The sequence below is a fragment of the Antedon mediterranea genome, chromosome 10 (assembly GCF_964355755.1).
Source record: "Antedon mediterranea chromosome 10, ecAntMedi1.1, whole genome shotgun sequence".
Classification (NCBI taxonomy): Eukaryota; Metazoa; Echinodermata; class Crinoidea; order Comatulida; family Antedonidae; genus Antedon; species Antedon mediterranea.
Genome location: NC_092679.1, coordinates 23334362 through 23353998, shown reverse-complemented (window position 1 = coordinate 23353998; position 19637 = coordinate 23334362). Strand labels below are relative to the sequence as shown.

General features: G+C 33.8%; 1 protein-coding gene across 1 annotated transcript in view; it reads left to right on the top strand.

The window, feature by feature from the left end:
- The first annotated feature begins 363 nt into the window (after positions 1–363).
- Positions 364–19637, top strand: part of LOC140060839 (uncharacterized) — a 41119-nt gene continuing 21845 nt past the window's right edge. Inside the window, exons 1-2 of the mRNA XM_072107194.1 lie at positions 364–442; positions 1516–3384. Coding sequence (XP_071963295.1) covers positions 1678–3384 — 1707 coding nt within the window. The 5' untranslated portion in view covers positions 364–442; positions 1516–1677. The remainder of the gene's footprint in view (positions 443–1515; positions 3385–19637) is intronic.

The following is a 19637-nucleotide window of genomic DNA, read 5'->3' as shown; positions in this document are numbered from 1 at the left end:
TCATTTATATCGTTATTGATACAAACATATTACTATTATGATAATAATTATAATACTTCTTTGGTCTGACAGTTTTGTGAAACGTTGGCTGCTAAATTTTCAATTCTGTTTTGGGAGTATAGGCGCTATCTCTGTAGTCCGGTTCAACCGGGAAAATGCTACAAAAGAAATTGTTACATCATTTGAAGCGGAATTTTATTCAATTTTTTTTTTCTGGATATATGTGTTGTTCCAGAATATTGGGGTTCTCTATCTGTATTTCAAATCGTGTTGAAGAACCAGCACGTGAAAATACGCCACCTAGAGTTTGGAGATTGCGATCATTTCATTCACAAACAGCAGGAGGACGAGGAGAGAGACGAACCGTGATCGCGAAACAACCACTACACGGATTTGTCACCGGATCGAAGCGGAAGAGAAATCTGCACATACAGCAAAAAGGGTAAGTTGTTTGGCCTAGGTTTCTAAAACAAAAGGATATTTTTTTCTGTCGAAATTACGAGGAAACTTGCTTATATATTCAAGCATACTTATGGGAGTATTTACTGATTACTAGGCCTAGGCCTAGGTATTATTAGTAATGTTTAATTGCCGTGGCTCATAATTTATAGATTAATACTAATAGTTTATTAATTATACGTTGTTTGTATATTTTCTGGTAATCGATTGCCAAGCCTATGTTTGTGGTTGATAAGCTGTTCCTTCCTCTATTTATGTAGGCGGAATCGCCGTTGCTTATGGCTAACGGTAGTACAAAATTCGTGATACGTTTTCGGTAGTAGTAATTAATAGAGGACGGCGGAGACATAAAATATACAGTTCTGAGTAAACTGAATAAGGCCTAGCCTAGGCCTAGAAAGATGGTGCAGATTTTTAAAATGTATTAAACTGATTTTTGTTGGCTAGACAGAAAGGAGAGGGACCATTTTATCATGAAATCTATGACATCCATTAGGCATCATGGTCTATCATGGACATTCACTTTCATATTATACACACCTACTGCGTGCCAAGAGTGACTACTTACTTTATCTACTATAATAGTAGGAAAGGAATCCAATGTCTGATGTGTTTTAAATCATGATTATTGTCCCGATTGTCTTTCGTTTGGCCCAATTGTCTTTATATAGCCGATATAACTAGTTTAGTTGAAACAACATTATCCCGCGCTTGGGCCTGATCATGCATTTGACACGTGTACAGGTAACGTATAAATAAGCAATTGACGGCCAACACCACCATTACTGAATGTTTTACGTAACAATTCTATCAATCATTAATTCAAACATGTTTTACTTCTTTTTTCTCAGTTGCATAAATGATGAAGGTGTAAATAATTAAAAAATAATTCCTTCTCACTTTCATGTTCATATTTCAATTACCTATTCTCTTTTGTATTATGTTGAATCCATAATTAAATAGTGTTCACCCAATATTAATTACATCGTAAAATTTGGTACATACAGTGCAACAATTAAACATCTTTTCTTATTTTACTTTGTTTATAACCTACAGATTAGAGTAAATCTACAAGAAGAGTGTCTGTGAACTCTATTACTGTATAACTGAAAAGGATTTTATTTCGTTGTACATGGAAATAACAATGCAGATTCATCCAGGTTTTGTTTTTTAATGATTTGAGTTTGCAGTACTGCAAAAATACCATCAATAATTTGTATGGGTGTAAGTGATTATATTGGTAATAATACCAGTGTTTATATGGAGGTAAACGACAATGATATATCATCAACAGTAAGTAATGGTTTACTGGATGTAGTGAAATATTCGAACATGGTTAAACAGCTCCACAATGGGGACAAAGTTTTCAGGGAACCAGATTTGGGAAATATATTCACATTTCAGCAAAGCGACATAAAAAAACCACTGTCATTAAATATACCTTGTTTAGTTAACGGCAATATGGAGATAAGAACTGCGAAAAGTGGACCGGAAGATGTACAAGAGAGGCGCTCTAGACCGCGAATACGTAACCTAAAGTTGGATATACCAGATACATTGGTTACGGCTTTCGATAAAGACAATGTCGCTATAACTAACGATGATATTCCTAGCGTGTCGGACGCCATAGCAAAGTTTGACGTAACTCGTCAACAGTCAAAACGTTTCATTCCAATTGTAGGCGAGAGGAGATCCAGAAGTCTCTCCCCTTGCTTACATCTTCCATCACCTAAGTCTGCCACTGTTCGTCCAGTCTCGCCAAGGATACAGCATCTATGCTCCCGATTTCTTCGTGAAGAAAACCAGTTACCTGAGTTGGAGCTTATTAGGAATTATAACGCCAAGGACAAACGTAGAAGATCATCTGCGGTGGATGGTTTGACGATCAATAACGTTGGAGCGTCTGCTAATTTTCTATCCAATAACCAAAAACCCAGTCAAGAATCTGCTGATAACCGCAACTCATGGACTATGCCTGATGGTGAACTAAGCACTATGAGTAATACGTTGTATTTAAAAAACTGTTTATCGCCGTGTATAAGTCCTAGTAGTGGTTATGGTAGCGGTCGCTATTCTAGTAGTCCAGTCAATTTAAGTCCACGCTGCAGTTCCCCCATTGGAAGTAGTGGTCCCGACATACAAGATGGCCTTCTTTCACACACAAAGGCATCAAGGACACAAAGTGTTGATAGTGGCCATCATAGTACAAACTTGGATAATTCTGATTTTCAATCATCGATAACAAATGACGAACCGTTTGACCGTAACTCAAAATTAAATGTAACCCACCATTCATTGGATTCATCGTCGTCACCTAGAAAATCTCACCTTTCTCGAGCGTCGCACGTTTTTGATAGTACCGAACTTGATGTACCTGAGACAATAATATACCGACCGTCATCTCCGGTTGATGAAGGTTTTGAGGATGGAAATAAACCCATCAATAATGTACGGATTAAGGCAAATCAAGCACAAAATTCAAATGAAATTAAAAGAACACAATTAACTGTGCGGTTAAAAAGTTCTGATCTTCTTGGATCGAGTCTTAAACAAATGTCACTTTCTTTAAAACCAAAACTGTCCAAATCTACGAGTAACATGACATGGAGCTCGGCCAGTTTCTCCAGTGTGGAGCTTCTGCAGTCGCCTCCTGCAGTCATCGTAACGGATGATTATTGTAATAATAATAAAGATAATGAAACACCATCTTTGAACTTACCGGATACTCATAAATCTGATACTACTGTTCTTGACGTGCCTCAGAGTGATTCAACGCTTGTCGCTACTGATGATAATAAAGTTAAAAAGAAACAATTACTTCGCAAACTTTCTAGTGTAAGCACTGGTTCCTCATTTAGTTTCGATGAATCGGAACAAGAAGATGTTGACGACGCCCCTTCAACAACTACAACACGTAGAAAGCGGGTAAGATTTTTACTTTATTTATTTTACATTTATTTCGTTAATACTATTAACATTCTTTCAACATTGTTTTAACATTTGTTAAAATAATAAATCATAGTGTCCACTGATCTGTATTATTTAAAACAAACTCCAAAAAAGTGAGGTACAGTAGCCATTATTATTCAATATTTTCAAACTTTATTAGTTCATCTTTGGGGATATATTGGCTTGCCTCACTTTTTTCAGAGTTTGTTTTATATTGAATTAATTGTAGAAACAATTAAACTTTTGATTACAAACATACTATGAAAAAAAATGTTGCCTTCGAAATGTTATATATTAAATTATACTATACTAGATTGTGGCACAGAAGGTTGTAAAAAATACTGTTAGTTTGATGAATTCATCTGAGGTCAATTCGCACTTCCTGAATTTGAACTCTGTTCCTAGATAGAGTATGACGTGATTTAAAAGAGATTACCAGAGATAACTGATGATTATGTATAGCAATTTTAAAGCTGCAATGTCAACAAGTGCTTTACAGTTTACTTTACTGAGGGATAAATCATGTCAAAATTATACTACTGCAGTTATTGCAGTAACTATAACATTTTGCAAAGAGCAATACTGTAGCAGAAGCTATACTATAGGCTACAGTACATGCCAACATTCCCGTTTTGGACGGGAGACTCCTATATTTTGGATGCTATAATTTCTCAATACTTATAAGAAGAAGATGACGTTAAAGTTTATTAGTCTTACAATGAAATGTCAAGATGATGGTTAGTTTAAACTATTGTCTTTGACAACAATGCCAATTTTAGTTGTTGTTTTTCAAGGCTGTGAGTGTGACAATCCAACCAAGGCTGGTACCAAGTTTACTTCATTGATATAGTTAGATTGTAGAGTCTGTATAGATTATCTTTATATTTTTTGAAACAATAAAGACAAAAAAATGTGAGAATAAGACAGGCTTTATAAAGTCTTGCTTTAATCTTAAATATTTTGACTCCAAAGTCTCAGAAATCTGACCTTTAAAACACTGATATTAACAGCAGTGACATTTTCAAACTTTAACCAACAGTTATAATTTGAGCTTTGCAAAATTTTAATTATGCCTAAAAATGTACTGCTGTATGTACAGTAAAAGCTCCTTTTATTTGCTGTGAAAAAATAACTGATTATTAACTGTACTGTATGCAAAAATAATAATAAATAACAGTATTAACTATTACTGTATCTTGGATGTTTTATCACCTATTGCCGTTCATTTTGGGTAATTTAAACATTTTTTTTGTAATCAACCAACCACTAAATAACAGTTTATTTGGGATCACACATTTAGTAGAAATACTGTACAGTCGACATAAAAAGTACTAATTTTTAATAAAAACGGTTTATAGTCAGGGTTATGCAACAGAAACAGATAATCAGAAGCCTTGAAAATTTGACTGAGCCATGAAAATGTAATGTATTAGAAACAAAAATGTAGTGGGTGGAAGGGGCGATTTGTAGACACAACAGATACTAAATATTAAATAATGATAATAGGTTGGTTTAACACAATCATTTGTCTACCCAGCCCAAGAAGGAATAAACAAGACAGAGATACTACGCACACCCACTGATATTGAGGTAGCTAGTTCAGTCTGAATAGGTGTATACCCCACAAATATGACAAATCGTTATGTCAACACGTTCGTTCATTGTTTTATTGTTTGCTGGATTTAAGCATGTACTGTAGTCATTGATCTTTGTACTACTGTAAACAATAACCTTTGACCTCTCTTTGATTTGACTGTGTTGGTGATCATACAATTTATGGGTAAATAATACAGACTTGCCAACATTATTTATTCTCTTGAATTAATTGTTTTGAAAACGGAATATTTTTTGTGCTTTTACATTAGGAAATGGGTCCTTTAAAAAACCATTATACTGTATTTGGTTTTAATAACCCAATTGATCGAACTTCAAAACAAGTTTTAAAACCTAACCTAAAAGTAAAACTATGGGTACATGACCAAGCACACTGGTCACTGCTCTGATGATGGTCATGAGTATGGTTTGTTTATCATTTGCTCATCATACTGTAGTTGCTCTTTTTCTACGATCGGGTGAGATTAAAATAAAAACTAGGGTAAAGATTGCTCTGTCAAACATTGGGTCAGGTTGGTACAGTACAGTAGGTACATGACCAACTACACTGGTGACTGCTCTGCCTGGTCAAGAGTATAGACTTTATGATATGGTTAAATAGTATCGGTATCCGGCCTTGGTCATCATATTTGCTCTACTATTCCACAATTGGGTGAGATAGATTACAACTCAAAAGTATGGAAAAGGTTATTTGCATGTGGTCAGTAAACTATCATTCATATCTCTGGTTGTTGAGTTCATCTGATTAATATAAGGACATATCAGTATATCACAAGATCCAAGCAGTTTCATGTCTAGCGACAACAAACAGCGTGCAGTATCACATTATCTCACATGAAACATCATCTCATGGGATACTTTATAGCCTCTTTTTCCAAAAACCATTAGCATTACTGTATGTCAGCGTTTGTCTGCAAGCCTGTTTTTGATTGGTTGATTGGTTTATTGCTTTCCATTTTGTTTGTACTCCAGTGTGATTGTTTTTTATCTGTCCTGTTTTGGTTATTAACGTGGTGAATAAATTAACCCTTATTTCTTGGCAGCAGAAACACAAGAAAGTTTCAATAACCTGTTAAATGGCAATTTGAAAATAAAGGTTAAAATCACCCAACTGATTTAGTGTAGAATCGCTAAAATTCCTACCTTACAAATAAGTCTTTTATAGCACCACTTTCTTTTAAAGGCCTCCACCACTTCTGATCAAGCAGAACTAGGCCTAAAAAATGTATTACTTTGTCTTAATTGCTTTAATGGACAACCTTCATTGATGAGGTCTTGCACGTTGCATAATGGTTTGTTTTCAAGTGGGACTTGAATGAAGTACTAGAATACACTATTTTTACAGTGTATAATGATTAGTATTGATTTCAGGGTCATACGAATTTATCAGGTGAAATATGCATGATGGGAACATTCCTTTGAATGAATGAAGTAATAATATTCAGTACCTATATAAGGTCTCATGTTTATGGTAGTCTTTTTATAGCGCCACCTAATACAATGTTTATGGATTACGTAAGATAAGTTATTACTTATAATAGCGCAAGCATGATGTTTGTCACGAATAACGTTCCCTCATTCTATGAATATTGGAAGAACTCCATTCACAGTTTTAAGAACATAATTCATGACAGCTGTAATATCAGTACAGTAGTTTAATTAAATATAAATAAATGTATTTCCACTAGCCAACCTGCAAATATTTTATGATATTTTTTAGGTTGTTTTGGGAAAGAAGTAGTTAATTTCCTAATGATATACATTTTGTATGTTTTTATACACTGCAGGTAGTACTATGAGTATTAATAGTAATAAAGGAAATGAATGAATTGAATGTTTTCAAAGTGCTTTACAAAAATGATTCATTAAATATCTAAAAATAACCCCAAAAACGGGTATATTTTTGTCATGTTCTTTTGCTGCTTTGTTTTATAAACTCCGATATCATCATATCATTATCAGTCAGTTTCTCATTATTATGTTACTAGTTAGTATCTCTTATTAAAAAAATAACGTGCATTTTTTTAAAAATCCATAGACCAATTACTGAAAAATGACAATGCTGTGGGTATCAGTGACTGAATCTTAATAGATACAAAAAAAAAAGGGAAAAGCTAAATCAAAACGATAAAAAGTAAAACATCATCATTTGGGGAACTGTACATCTGATTATACTGACATGACATTCTTCCTAGTATCATTTGGGGAACTGTACATCTGATTATACTGACATTCTATTCTTCCTATCATTTGGGGAACTGTACATCTGATTATACTGACATTCTATTCTTCCTAGTATCATTTGGGGAACTGTACATCTGATTATACTGACATTCTATTCTTCCTATCATTAGGGGAACTGTACATCTGATTATACTGTTCTATTCTTCCTATCATTATTATCATCAATAAATTTATTTTCTTGATCATCTACCAAGATTAGCTTGACCAGGGATTTTGCAGATTAACCTTGAAAATATGAATGCAATCTTTAATCTCAATTAAGTCCAGAAAATTAATTACAATTTGAAATTAAAATGCATACCTGATCACGTTTCGTATTGATAGAATCTGTTTTGATTTCTCACCTAATGTCAATAGTACTATAATTAGAATTACAATTAATATTGCTTTTTTTTTTATTCTGAAGGTTACAATATCAAAATCACCTTTGTTAATATGTCTGTATGTAGAGTATTGTTTGTCTTCTATTAAGCTCTGTCCACACCATCAAAGAAACTGGAAATGATGTCATATCACTACCATCACACTGTTTTTTTCAAACTAGTTTGATAGTGCGGACAGAGCTTTATAATAGCAAGATACTTTGTTTTTATATTCTACTTTTTGTATTCAATTGAAAGTTCTTTACGGCCTTGCTGAAAAACAGTGTTGAGGTAAACAAGTGTCGCAGTAATCAAATCAAAACTAAAAAATAATATAATAATTGTAATTTGTAGTATACCATTACAATTTCGCCATATTATACACCTGACGTGAAGATAGCTAAAAGCGCGTATTGATTGTGTACCTCCAAAATTGAATGTAGTTTTTCATCAGATTTTCTAAGGTGAAAATTTTGTTAAAATGCGTTCATAATAAAGGCGAATGCGTTGAAACCTAAAACCATTTGACTATAGCAAAGAAAGTACTGCTGTACAATTGATTCTTGACTTTTCAGTTTTGTGACTGTGCTGTACTTTTAACTCTGTTTCAAATATCTTTGTGATTACTTCACATTTCTGTGGGTTTTTGTGGTACTTTTTGTATAATATATTCTAAAGGATTTAGATTCTGTCTTTGTTCGTTTTTGAAAACTAAGTGTTTTGAATTTGAAAGGGACAAGTTGTAAAATAACAAAAGATCTGGTTGTTCCTGGTTTTCTACAGTATGACGTAAAGTACACAAACCAAGAAAACCACTTTACTTTATAATTAAGCAATTATTACATACATATTCAGCATATTGCCATGTCTAGTGTCAAAAAGGATCTGTTTTAAATACTGTACAGTACATGTACAAATAAATACATGTAAATAAATACTATACATGGTTTGTTTGTGGACACGTCCTACTTTTGATGCATTTGGCTGTTTTGATAAATTTATGTCAATTTGTAACAAATGTTTAGTCGAACCTAACAATAGCATGATCTTTTTCTTACTCTTTCTCCTTTCTCTTTCTCCTTTCTCTTTCTCCTTTCTCTTTCTCCTTTCTCTTTCTCCTTTCTCTTTCTCCTTTCTCTTTCTCGCTCCTCTTTCTCCTTTCTCTTTCACCTGTATTCTTAGAACTCTCAATTAATTTCAGGCAATCATATTCAAAGTTTATTTATGTATTGTCAGTGTGATGCAATACAGGTACAGTAATGTACCAATGGACCATTATCGTCTGGTATAATCCCACCGCTGACTTTGGCGGGGTGGGACTATACTTTTTTAGTTTGTGTTTACGCCATAAATACCAAAAAAATACATCCATAGAAAATTCAAGTTAAAAAAAAAACAATAATGATCATTCAATTTTTTTAAATGTTTGGTCAGAGTCATGATTTGGTAACATAACAAGTCTATTATGTAATATATCAACTACCTACATTAAAAAAAATTGTAATCTATAGTTATTCAAGTCTGATGTTCACATTGTTTATACTTGCATTAACAACTTTAATGAATATATTATTTCACTTCCTGATACTAGCAATTCATAGTTTTGTATTAAAACCTTTTAGCATTAATTTTGCCGGTTGTTAAACAGGTTACTGCACTGTTAAATCCTTATCTAAAACCACTACCACTTCCATAGCCATACCAGTAGTGGTTTTTAATACCATACACCCTATTGATTCATGTTTGTGTTTGTGAAGTTCTATTTTTAAGGTGATAAATAAGTACTTCCATTGGTTTGTGTAAATACAATTGTCATAGTAGACAATGTGAATGTGTTGCTACACTATTTTGGGACAATACACAATAGTACTTTATTCACTTATAAAATCGAAGACAAAGGGATACTATGAATAACCAAAGTTTAAATCTGTTGATTAAAAAAAAAAACAAAGTGATTCTTGGTAGATTAAATCATGAGCTATTGTAGTGACGTAAACATGCTTATGACGTTCCACTAGTTTTTCTAATGAAATATTATATAGTGTTTCCTGTTTAAATTTATATTTTAACTAGGATCATTTAATAAGTCAATAATAATAGTTTATGCAATGAAGGAAATATGTTAACTGGTGCTATACATGGAATGAAACATGAAAATGCTGATGGATTTATTTTATGCTAAATAGCCTACAAACTCCAGCAGAGCAGCTACAGATGCACATTGCTGCACCTACCATAAACGACATCAGTGGCTGAGATAGACCAGTATACTGGGGTAACCCCTCACTCTTCTGAAGGATGCAATGTGTTCTTAAGTGTCATACAGTACACAAGATGTGTACTTAAACCTTCAAATTTTAAGACTTGTTCTGCCACCGTGCTCATATTATGGCTGTGGTTTGCAGTGCCCCTGTCTGCAATATTTCTTTTCGTAAATACTGTAAGTTTGGGACCCCTTATGAAACATCACAAAATAAACATGAATATTCATTAATCATATCCATAAGGTGTGATTTAAGAATTAAGCTAACTACAATTCGCTAATGCAAATTCTTTCTGTCAAGCCGCCTGTGTACAGTAGTCGAGTGGATTAGACTATGAACTTTACACGTCGATGTATGGGTTTCGAATCCCATGAGCAACTTCTTTTTATTTAGATTATTTAGAGGGTTAGGCTTAGTTATATTTAGGAAGTAGTTTGGCTATTTTTACATAAGGGGTCCCCAACTTATGTATGAAAAAAAAATTTGTCCCCCTTCCTTAAACCGTTCCTCCACTCGACTCATTCTCCATGTAGAGAGAAAGAATTAACCACAGTAAACCCCAAGTTTTTCTGATCTTAAACAAGAATAAATAAAGAAAGAAGTCTTTATGGAAGCAGGAAACAATAAATCATTTGTCCTATATTGAGTTGGTTTAGTTTTCACTATCCAAGTTTAAGGAAGTTGTAAGATGTATCATTAACTACCGTATGAATCACGTTATCGTTCTTAGTAAACCATTTTACTATCTGTTCATTTTTGTGTTTGTTTTATTCGGTACAATCAACATTCCAAGGATTACCCATAAAGCTAAAAAAGCTTAATTCCAATAACAACAGTGTCACAATATTATCAGTCTAGGTATACACATTACTTAAGCTTTATAGCACATTTGTACTCATTAAGTGTTTTTATACCTTTAATATTTGATGGAAGATTATTCCTACTCATCTCGACAGATGTACTAGGTTCTTTAAAGTGCTAGATGTGTACCGTGTGTACAGTAACTGGACCTAATGTTTATAGTCCTTATCCGAGAAGACAGAACCATGGATCGAGTGAGCAGCCTCAAACCTTTGCTGATGTTATGGCTACGTAATTAAGGTTCCATTGTCTTAACTGCTTAGCCACTTGCTCAGAAGTATAAGTTCCTGCTGTAATTGTTGTTTGTTAGTTTCCTTGTTTCTCCTCATGTGAAGAGTTTTGTTTGTCTTTATTCTCTTTCAAGAGTTCTGTTTGTCAGAAATATTTTGTTTCATCTTCCTTATTGTGACATTAATGTTTTTTTAAATGGTTTCCCGCATTTACTTACTATATTTGTGTGCAGAAAAAGCTATTTATTTTTCATCAAATTATGAGTTGTTTTCATTGATTCTGTCATTTACTCTTTTATTTCTGTTCTTTTCTTTCAAGGCACCAATTACAGGTTAATAATAAAATATAAATTTTAAAAAACAAAGATAAAATGTATATAATAATAAAATTTTCAATTTAATTTTTTCAAATTTATTGATAGTCTTGTTCAGATCTCCACCCAGAGAAGTTCATTTGATCATCTTCTAAGTCTTTAATTTTCTGACTTTTTAGTTGGGGTTTGATATAGTAATAGACCATGACATCATGTCCTCTGCCATTTCCAGCTCTATCTCATCTATATGGATTGAAGTTTGAGATTTCCAGTTCAAGATAGTCCTGGTATTAATAGATTCAACATTTTGTTCAGTTTTTTTATTCCAATAGGAAGTATGCTGTAATACTACCGGTACACAGTACATCCTATTCCTAGTGGAAGCTCCGTATCCCCTTTCAGAGAGATCTCCTGTGGTCACTTTTAATCTTTTAATTGAAAAAATAAAATGTAAAAGTGTAAAATTTAATTTAATTTTCAGAATGATGAAAATATTTTCATACATTCAAAAGTTAATATTTGATTCATTGATCATTTCTTGTCTAACCGCATTTGAACCTATGGTGACTGGTAGACCTGAAGACGACGAATAAACCAGCATTTGAACCTATGGTGACTGGTAGACCTGAAGACGACGAATAAACCAGCATTTGAACCTATGGTGACTGGTAGACCTGAAAACGACGAATAAACCAGCATTTGAACCTATGGTGACTGGTAGACCTGAAGACGACGAATAAACCAGCATTTGAACCTATGGTGACTGGTAGACCTGAAGACGACGAATAAACCAGCATTTGAACCTATGGTGACTGGTAGACCTGAAGACGACGAATAAACCAGCATTTCAACCTATGGTGACTGGTAGACCTGAAGACGACGAATAAACCAGCATTTGAACCTATGGTGACTGGTAGACCTGAAGACGACGAATAAACCAGCATTTCAACCTATGGTGACTGGTAGACCTGAAGACGACGAATAAACCAGCATTTCAACCTATGGTGACTGGTAGACCTGAAGACGACGAATAAACCAGCATTTCAACCTATGGTGACTGGTAGACCTGAAGACGACGAATAAACCAGCATTTGAACCTATGGTGACTGGTAGACCTGAAGACGACGAATAAACCAGCATTTGAACCTATGGTGACTGGTAGGCCTGAAAACAACGAATAAACCAGCATTTGAACCTATGGTGACTGGTAGACCTGAAGACGACGAATAAACCAACATTTGAACCTATGGTGACTGGTAGACCTGAAGACGACGAATAAACCAGCATTTGAACCTATGGTGACTGGTAGACCTGAAGACGACGAATAAACCAGCATTTGAACCTATGGTGACTGGTAGGCCTGAAAACAACGAATAAACCAGCATTTGAACCTATGGTGACTGGTAGACCTGAAGACGACGAATAAACCAACATTTGAACCTATGGTGACTGGTAGACCTGAAGACGACGAATAAACCAGCATTTGAACCTATGGTGACTGGTAGACCTGAAGACGACGAATAAACCAGCATTTGAACCTATGGTGACTGGTAGACCTGAAGACGACGAATAAACCAGCATTTGAACCTATGGTGACTGGTAGACCTGAAGACGACGAATAAACCAGCATTTGAACCTATGGTGACTGGTAGACCTGAAAACGACGAATAAACCAGCATTTGAACCTATGGTGACTGGTAGACCTGAAAACGACGAATAAACCAGCATTTGAACCTATGGTGACTGGTAGACCTGAAAACGACGAATAAACCAGCATTTGAACCTATGGTGACTGGTAGACCTGAAAACGACGAATAAACCAACATTTGAACCTATGGTGACTGGTGATAGACCTGAAGACGACGAATAAACCAGCATTTGAACCTATGGTGACTGGTAGACCTGAAAACGACGAATAAACCAGCATTTGAACCTATGGCGACTGGTAGACCTGAAAACGACGAATAAACCAGCATTTGAACCTATGGTGACTGGTAGACCTGAAAACGACGAATAAACCAGCATTTGAACCTATGGTGACTGGTAGACCTGAAAACGACGAATAAACCAGCATTTGAACCTATGGTGACTGGTAGACCTGAAAACGACGAATAAACCAGCATTTGAACCTATGGTGACTGGTAGACCTGAAGACGAATAAACCAACATTTGAACCTATGGTGACTGGTAGACCTGAAGACGACGAATAAACCAGCATTTGAACCTATGGTGACTGGTAGACCTGAAGATGACGAATAAACCAGCATTTGAACCTATGGTGACTGGTAGACCTGAAGACGAATAAACCAGCATTTGAACCTATGGTGACTGGTAGACCTGAAGACGACGAATAAACCAGCATTTGAACCTATGGTGACTGGTAGACCTGAAGACGACGAATAAACCAGCATTTGAACCTATGGTGACAGGTAGACCTGAAGACGACGAATAAACCAGCATTTGAACCTATGGTGACTGGTAGACCTGAAGACGAATAAACCAGCATTTGAACCTATGGTGACTGGTAAACCTGAAGACGACGAATAAACCAGCATTTCAACCTATGGTGACTGGTAGACCTGAAGACGACGAATAAACCAGCATTTCAACCTATGGTGACTGGTAGACCTGAAGACGACGAATAAACCAGCATTTGAACCTATGGGACTGGTAGACCTGAAGACGACGAATAAACCAGCATTTGAACCTATGGCGACTGGTAGACCTGAAGACGACGAATAAACCAGCATTTGAACCTATGGTGACTGGTAGACCTGAAGACGACGAATAAACCAGCATTTGAACCTATGGTGACTGGTAGACCTGAAGACGACGAATAAACCAGCATTTGAACCTATGGTGACTGGTAGACCTGAAGACGACGAATAAACCAGCATTTGAACCTATGGTGACTGGTAGACCTGAAGACGACGAATAAACCAGCATTTGAACCTATGGTGACTGGTAGACCTGAAGACGACGAATAAACCAGCATTTGAACCTATGGTGACTGGTAGACCTGAAGACGACGAATAAACCAACATTTGAACCTATGGTGACTGGTAGACCTGAAGACGACGAATAAACCAGCATAATAACAAATAAGCCATTAAAAAATCAAAAAATCAGTTGTTTAAATAATGAATCATTAGTGTAGATGTTTTAGTTAGCTAGATCATTGTTCAATCTTGTGATTTATATTAACACTTATTAATAATGATAATTAATAAATAATTTTTTAAATAATGAATATTCATTAGATGCTTTAATTATCTAGATCATTGTTCAATCATGTGATTTATATAACACTAATAAATAATGATGAATTTATAGATAATAAAAACAGAATGAAAATTCATTAGATGCTTTAATTATCTAGATATCATCATCCAATCACATGATTTGATCGTTTTTAATTTGTTGCATGAAAATGACCTGTAACCTATTTCCTGTTATATTTTTCAATACAGTTTTTAAACTTTATTGATTTATATAATGTGTTTGTATAATTTCCACTATTTCTGAAGATTCACATAATGTTATTGCGTCAAATACTTGTTTTTGTCTTCTCGAAATAACTCCAAATGACTATATTTAAAGCTTTGTTTTAGTATGTCATCAGTAAAATAATATAATATCTTGCCTATGCAACAGCTATCGCGATAATGCGTGTTCAAAGAGCGATTATTATCTGTAAGCATACAAGTTATCTGTCGACAGTGTCAGGTAGTGATTTTAATTATAGAGTATTGCTTTTAGATAAGTTTGATTTAAACGACCCCACACGGAGCTGTTGTTAACACAGTATTTACACTTGGGGCTGTGTTATTGTGTGAAAAGACACTCGGCAAGAATCAATGATTTGTTCACTGCTGTGTTGAGTAGCACAGTATACAATAATGACAATGATTTGTTCACTGCTGTGTTGAGTAGCACAGTATACAATAATGAATGTTTATAATATTGATAATAATAATGATTGACTTGGATCTGTTTCTACTGCATAGCATCTAACTACAGTAATACAGACAATATAGAAATATAATAATAATGATATTAAATATACAGTATTTAAAATATAATTTATAATATCGACTGCATTTCTTCTAAATTGTTGCTCCTAAATAACCGTTTAACTCAGTGGGTGTTTGTCAACGGAAATCGTTACCATTACCCGAAATGCAACAGTTTAAATGTTACTGCCATGTACAGTAGTTGAATAAGACATTGCAAGATATTCTTGCCCCTTTTTTAACTGGGAAAAATCGCTAATATTGATGGCTCCAAAAACGTATGAACGAGGATTGTCCTTATTTGAGGATATCGTTTTCTGAATGTTGATAAAATGTGGAAGCGATACAGGCCTATTAATATGTCAATACACGGCATTTGACAAGCACAATAACCTGACATATGCATGCTCACAAATCGTGCATAATTATCGGCCATTTGTTTAGGAGGCTTTGACACTGTAGCTACAGTCTGTTTCTAGATATCAATAAAATACAGTAAGAAACTTTGGAACCCAACAAAGTGTTCACTTAATAGAGGTGTCCTCTGGTGTTGATTGTAGTGTAATATGTTATTGCACCTCGTTTGTTTCACGGAAAAGTGTCCTTTTAATAATACAGTGTGTCCCCTGAATAGAGATGTGTTTTTTTAATAGAGGTGTGTTTTTTTAATAGAGGTGTTTTTTTAATAGAGGTGTTTTTTAGAATAGAGGTGTTCTTTAAATAGAGGTGTTCTTTAAATAAATAGAGATGTTCTTTAAATAAATAGAGGTGTTTTTTAAATAGAGGTGTTCTTTAAATAGAGATGTTCTTTGAATAGAGGTGTCTCTTGAGGTGTTCCATTAGGAGGGTTTACAGTTTAGCTTTTCACACAAAATATAATAAAGACACAACTACAATTCCTCTACTACATTGATGTGTGGTCTGTCTTTAATATTATGACATCATTAGTGCTGGTTATTACATTATTGTCCAATAAACACATAGGTAATTCATATTGAGGCAATATGAATTTGGCCAATTTAAATCTGATTATGATAACATTGAATTTGCTTTAACTCTTTACATCCTGGTAACAAGGATAGTAAAGTGTGTAATGTTTTAAACTTAAAGTAACCTTTTAGTTTGATTGCATAATGGTAGTGTAAGTCATTACCACGGATATTACTATAGGCAAACAGGCAGGTCATTGGCAGGCATGTTTATGTTGTTGTGGGATGCCAGACCCTAGCCTTAATCTTCACCTATGTATGTATGTTTGTTTGCACGTCGCACAACATTTACAATTGTGCAGTTTAAGGAGGTTTTATTGCACGTTTTTTATAACATACACTAACATCAGTAATATAGTAGAACACCTATTTAGGGGACAACCTCTTTTAAACAAGGACAATTTGTTTAGGCATAAAGGTTTCCCCTTAATAGAGCATTTACTGTAACATTAATAAAAGGTTACTACACTATCAAACTAGTTTGAAAAAAAAAAGTGTGATGTGCCAAATTTGGTAATGATATGCTCAAATATGGTAGCGATATGACATCATCACGTTTATATATGAGCACATCACATTTGTTTGTCCCAAAGTTTTCTTAAGATACAAAACCAAGTGATTAAATCTCTTTTCTTTTATCTTACTATTTTGGTTCATTTCTTGATTAGATTCTTCCCCAATATCATCTTTATTTTTTTTTGTTATCACCACTGGCTATTTTTTATTTATTATTTTTTGTTTTTTTTGGTTGGTTCAATATGAGATTGATGTCATTAGACTGTTTCCTCCTCAATTCCATGTTTTATTTACAATGATTCACTGTTGGTTTGGAGAATTGAAATACATACACAATTTGTATGGTTAACCTCTAACAGCTTGGATATAATTTCAAACTTTAATAGGGAAACCTTGTAGTTTTACAGTAATCCCTCTTGGATTAGAGATTTTAAAGTACATTTATTTGTCATGTTTTAGTTCCGTTATTTTCAATCATTCCTCCTAAAGTACAACATGTTGACAAATGTGTTACGTATGTGAAGTTTACAGTAATCATCATCAGAGCTTGAAAATACTATCTGGGAATAATAAATCTATTAAACTTTAGGGAAAGCCAAGTAGTTTGTTGTTTGTTAATCCCTCAAGAATTAGAGATTTTAAGGTACATTAATTTGTGTCATATGTTATTTTCAATATTTCTTCCACTGAAGTGAAACATATTGAAAATTTATTATGAATTTGAAGTGGTTGATTGTTTACAAATTTGTAATATATAATCTGTTGATACATCAAATATTAGGAGAACCATGAACTTTTACATTTATATTAATCCCTATATTTATTAATTATGAAGGATTAAGGGCCCTGGACGTTTATATTTATCCATAGATTTTGAGGTACATTAAAAGCCCATTCAGATGGACACCAATTACACAATGTTATGATTGATGCATCAATGTACTGCACGTGGGATATTATAACCTGAATCAAACGGCACAATTTTGATTTGTGTTCACTCATGCATGAAGTATGACTTGTTGGGTCGTACAGCGTTTTTGTGTTTACTTTGTAATATTTACTCGTCCAAGTGGTCCGTCTGATGTTAGTCCCAAGTGTAATTTTTTGGTTTAAATACATGCGTAATTGAGTTTACATCCGAACACAACCTATTTTGTTATTGTTGGTTCAGTTCTTCCAGCATTCATACACTGCACACGTATCTTGTATTTACTATTAAATGAGGTTTAGTATGGTTAATCATTATAAACTTAGAAGTATATTATATCCGGGATGATTAGGGTAAAGGCATTATGACCTCTCCTTTTATTTATTAGTTCTGTTTTAATAATCAAGTGAGTGTGACTATTGTCAAGTCAAGTTTATGAACTCAATCTATTGTAACATTCCCTATTTAAGCTTATGCGTAAGCATACAAAAAATGTAATTCTTCTATTTCTATTACTATAAATATTGCTTGGTTTTATAAACTCTTAGGAGAGAGAAATAATGATTTAGCACATTTAAAGATAAATAATTTGAATTTTTTGTGAATTTGTCATCATTGAATGTACTAGAAAATCATGACTCTTTGACATTTTTTAATCCGGTTCAACCAAAGTCCAAGAAAATTATTTTATAATATTATGTTCAAACCACCGTGACTGTACCAGTTACGTGCAAGAAATTACTATTAATCATAGGATTGCATATTGTATTATTTATATTTTAAAATTTATTTTTCATTTATTAATCACACTCTTGTTTACAAGACTAGCCAATTCTTGCTTATGAGTCAACAAATACTGAAATAGCAATTAAAATAAACACAGATAAAAACATCAAACAAAATATCAAGTTTTAACAGTCTTACAACACCAAATAAATATCAACCAAAGAAGCATAGGACTCTTTTATTTATGTTAATGTGTGAATATCACTGGTTACTTATACAAGAAATGCTATTAATCATTTGATTGCATAATTGTATGTTAATGTGTTAATAATAATATCAATAATTAATGTTTATTTATAAATAAAAACATGTTATAAATAAGTAATACTAATTTTAGTTGTTTACTGGCTCTACTAGTCTTAATCTTGTATAGATTTTTTTTCTTACGATTGTTGTGAATTTTTCTTTCTTTTGATTTAAAAAAATGTTTCTTTTGATAAACCTGTTCACATTTCATTGAATTGTGTTTGTTTCAACCAAAGTCCAAGAGAATGATTTATTAAACAGTAATAATAACAAGAGCTTACTTCCTGTGAATATTTTAATTAATTTTTATTGATCATAGTTCATTATGTTTCTTCTTGCCATTGTGTAGGAACATTAATTACATTAGCATGTTCTCCTTTGAAGCAGCATTTGCTCACATTTATTTATAATCTAGCTTTTTTCTCCAATACTGTATATTCAACTCATACATTATTATGAGGTACGGTAGATTATCTATTCAGTTTTACTTCAAACTAGTGATAAATAATAAATACGTACTGTATGTGTGCGACGTTTCAACTTGTCAATAAATCTTCATCTTGCAATGACTAGTGTTAGCTGTTGCTAGGAATAGTATGCTAGTTGTACAGCAGCTCCCCCTATCAGTAACCATGGTGCAATTTGTCAGGTTAGCCTGTTAGCCGTTGCTAGGAATAGTATGCTAGTTGTACAGCAGCTCCCCCTATCAGTAACCATGGTGCAATTTGTCAGGTTAGCCTGTTAGCCGTTGCTAGGAATAGTTTGCTAGTTGTACAGCAGCTCCCCCTATCAGTAACCATGGTGCAATTTGTCAGGTTAGCCTGTTAGCCGTTGCTAGGAATAGTTTGTTAGTTGTACAGCA